The 3,961-nt window shown below is 34.1% G+C and overlaps 1 protein-coding gene across 1 annotated transcript; it reads right to left on the reverse strand.

Annotated features, from left to right (window-relative positions):
* Positions 1 to 3,406: 3,406 nt before the first annotated feature.
* LOC107911177 (uncharacterized) lies at positions 3,407 to 3,961 on the reverse strand. The gene has a single exon (XM_016839058.1). The coding sequence runs from the start codon at positions 3,959 to 3,961 to the stop codon at positions 3,407 to 3,409; it is 555 nt and encodes a 184-aa protein (XP_016694547.1).

The following is a 3,961-nucleotide window of genomic DNA, read 5'->3' on the forward strand; positions in this document are numbered from 1 at the left end:
ACCTTATAATGGTCCCCAAGGTTCATTTTTGCCCAATCAGTAAAGGAGAGGAAAGAGAATGAGAAGAAAAGAAGAGAAGAAGAAGGAGGAGAAGGAGAGGGAGGGAAGGGAAGGAAAAAAGAAAAAAAAAGAGAAGGAAAAAAATAGAAAAGAAAAGGTAATTTTTTTGTTATAAATTAATTGATTAATGTAACATTTAATTTATTTTTGTTGTTATTATTTTTCATTTAATTCGGATTTAATTTTTAAATGTATTTTTCTAAGGTATTATTTGGTTAGAAAAAGCTATTAAGGTATATTTATATTTATTTTATATTATCATTCATTCATATTTTATTTTTAATGTTTATTGAATTAAAAAAGCCTATTTATGTTATGTGCAAAGAATGTTTTATTATTTTATGTAATTTATTTGTTATGTGTGTTTTAGGTTGAGTAAATATATTTTTTATGAAATTTATTTGGCATGTTATTTTGATTATTTTAATATTATTTTTTTATTATTTTTTATGTAGGTAAAAGATGTGACCATTAATATGGAATTTAGAATTTACGAGATAAATTAGGAATTAGTTTATATGTTCTAATTTTTTAAGATTTTATAACTGAGAATAAGAGTTTATGTTTTAAAATTTTATTTTATGTTTTTATAAATATTTAAAATGAAATTTCTTTTGAACTTCTATGAAAAAAAATATATTTTTTATAATAATTAAGTTGGCATGTTATTATATATATTATATTTTAAACCAAAACATTTTACTTATTATCATTTTAAAATAATAATAATATTATTAGTATTTATTATGTATCGTTTATGGTATGTTTTTGTTATATTTTTTATTGGCATGTTATTTTTAGTATTTTAATATAAAATTTTGTTTTTTATGTAGGTAAAAGATTAAACCATTGAGATGGAATTTGTGAATGGGACCATTGAGTTGGAGTTTGAGTTGAAATTTATAAGATTTTTTTTTTGTTAATGTAGTATAGCAAAAAATATGATGTGGAAAAAATTTTGGTATTTTTTTGTACTTAAAAGCAATATATAAAATTTAGGTATTTTAATAAATATTTAAAATTCATCAAACATTGAAATTAATAACTGAAATTTGTTTTGAAATTGCAGGTATCGCAATGGCTCCATTGATTAAGAACGATAGTCACATAACAAACACATTTAATAATATGGTAATATATTGTTATTTGTTAATCACGGGTTCCCTTAAAAATAGATCTACGTAATTTATAGGAATAAATTATGTTATTATAACTATTTTCTGTAATTTAACACTGTCAAGGCTCGTGCTGCGCATTAAGGGGTTGGGTGAATGATTTAGGATATTCCCCGGATTAACGATTGATGCCATACTTGGAGTTAGCTGGATTCAGGTCAGCAACATTAATTCGGATGTTTGATTTGTGGTACGATTTAATATCCGCATTGGTCGAGCATTGGCGCCCGAAGACCCACACTTTTCATTTGTCGTGTGGGGAGTGCACTGTTACTCTAAAGGATGTTGCATTACAACTTGGGCTCCCAATCGACGGGAGTGCCGTAATGGGCGTAAGTACGATAGCTGAGCTGTCTGCCCTTTGCTATAGCCTACTAGGAGTCTCACCCGCTGATGCTGAGTCTAATTTTACAGGTTTAAAATTTTCATGGCTGAAAGCCAATTTTGAACATTTATCAATTAATGCCACTAAACATGAGGTGATATGCGCAGCTTGAGCATACATTATACATATTATAGGGTGTGTACTGATTCCCAATGCGAACAACAACAGGGTTCATTTGATGTATTTACCCCTATTAGCTGATTTGCAGAATGTTCGCTCGTATAGTTGGGGTTCTGTAGTTCTGACTATGTTGTATCGTAAGCTTTGTTAAACAACAAAGCCTGATGTCATAGACATAGGTGGATGCCTTGTAATGCTGTAGTCATGGGCTCTTTATCGGATGTCATTCTTGGCATTGGTTAGGCACCAACTATACGTATTTCCACTAGTGAATAGGTGATAAATTTTAACTTGTTATTAATTGACATTTTTTTATAATGATACTATTCTAACGATACTATATTTACTTGTAATTTGTTTTCGTAGATGAAGTTTTTATCCGGGTATTGGGAGGTCGTACACTATCCCGATATATCGTCTGATGATTGAACAACATGTCAGGGAAGGGGTAAGCTATTCCAATATTCGTAACATGTAATTACTTTGTATATCTTACTCGAACCTTAGTTAAATTTTAACCATGTTATTAATTGTGCAGTTTATCTGGATGTCGTACTGGAGACTAGAAATTGCGGCCGTTATACCTTCGCCTGCCCATATTCATTCTCACCTGTGGTGCATTAACACACCAAATATCAATTTCCAGACAGTCGAGTGGTATAACAGGGATCGAGTACTCTGGCAGCTTGGTTGCATCCAGTATATCCCGGATCCGCCAATGCAGTTGGGGAAGATTCACTTGATCAACAAGAGAGGAAAACATGGAAATAATTGGGGGTTGTGCACCGAGAATATATTGCAGTGTGGGATAATCGAATGGCGTGGAGACTTTCAGATAGATATTTCTTCCGATTTGCAACCATCATTAGAGTACATACAATGGTACTCTAGTACAAGAAAACCATATTTACTTGTGGGCAGTCGACTGTAGTCCCCCCGCACATGCATCGACCATGGGCATACGAGCCAGTACCCGATATAAAGGCTGAGCAAAGCCAGATCCCGAGCCCGAGTTCAAGCGACAGTCGGAGCCCGAGCTCGAGCGATCGCATACACATTCAGTTGGTAGTTCTTATCATCCGAAGTTACGGGTCAATTACTATTTCCCAGGATCGTCAGGATACGGATATCATTTTGGGTTTGATATCTTTGGGTCGTATCCACTGCAGTACTCCACTCCTTCTAGGTCGTATCCACTGTAGTATGGCACTCCTCCCGGCTCAAGTTCTTCGATGGTGTTCGGGGCATATGATTTTTCTTCCATGTTTCGCACACCCTCACCTGCGACTAAAGAGGATGTTGATCGTTGCAATCACCCACAACGTGAACGTCAAGCCTCTTAGAAATACACCCCTAGGACCACACCATCAAACCATCAATTTTAGAGGTTTCTTGCAATTTAAATATTACGAAGTTTGTACTTTTTTATTCTAAAAAAATATAAATCAAGAAAAAGACAATCTTTGTAGTTATTTAATTAGATTAATTGCAACATTAAAACTTGGAACAAACTTTGTGGTCATAAATTAGATTAATTGCAACATTACAACATTAAAACACTAAAACTTGTAACAAACTTTGTAATATAAATTTTGTTATATAAATTAAATACATTACAACATTAAAAATTGGAACAAACTTTGTAATATAAATTAGCTACATTGGATTACATAAGCTCAATTCTTACTTGTTCATGACTTTTACTCCGATTATGACCAGCTAATCTGCATAATCCACAACGCTTACCATCAGATTTCTCCCTAATGTCAATTTCATTACAGATTCTGGATGATTGCGGACGACCTTCCGGATTCCTACACAACCCTTTGTCTGGGACAAGCTTGAAAGTCGTCGGAGGCACCTCCCATGTAGAGAGGTCAGACAGGACGGGGAACTCATTCTCCCAAACATGCAACATGAGCTCAAGTGTGTACACATCATCGACAAATTGTTCAACATTGAGCGAGACTTTAACACACACTATCACGACATGCGCACATGGATAATGAAGTGTTTGGAACCTTCTACAATCGCACTGTCTGTTTCGGATATCAACTCTATAGGACCTAGGTGGTATACCGGGTCGACGACCAATGGTCTTTGTAACTCGAAACGTTTCAAGACGTCGTGAATATACTTCTACATTTATTGACCTCACTATCCGACGATTTGCAACCATTGCATCCCTGATATTTTCAACAAACACGTGTTCCGCCTCCAT

Source organism: Gossypium hirsutum, chromosome D11 (genome assembly GCF_007990345.1).
Source record: "Gossypium hirsutum isolate 1008001.06 chromosome D11, Gossypium_hirsutum_v2.1, whole genome shotgun sequence".
Lineage (NCBI taxonomy): Eukaryota > Viridiplantae > Streptophyta > Magnoliopsida > Malvales > Malvaceae > Gossypium > Gossypium hirsutum.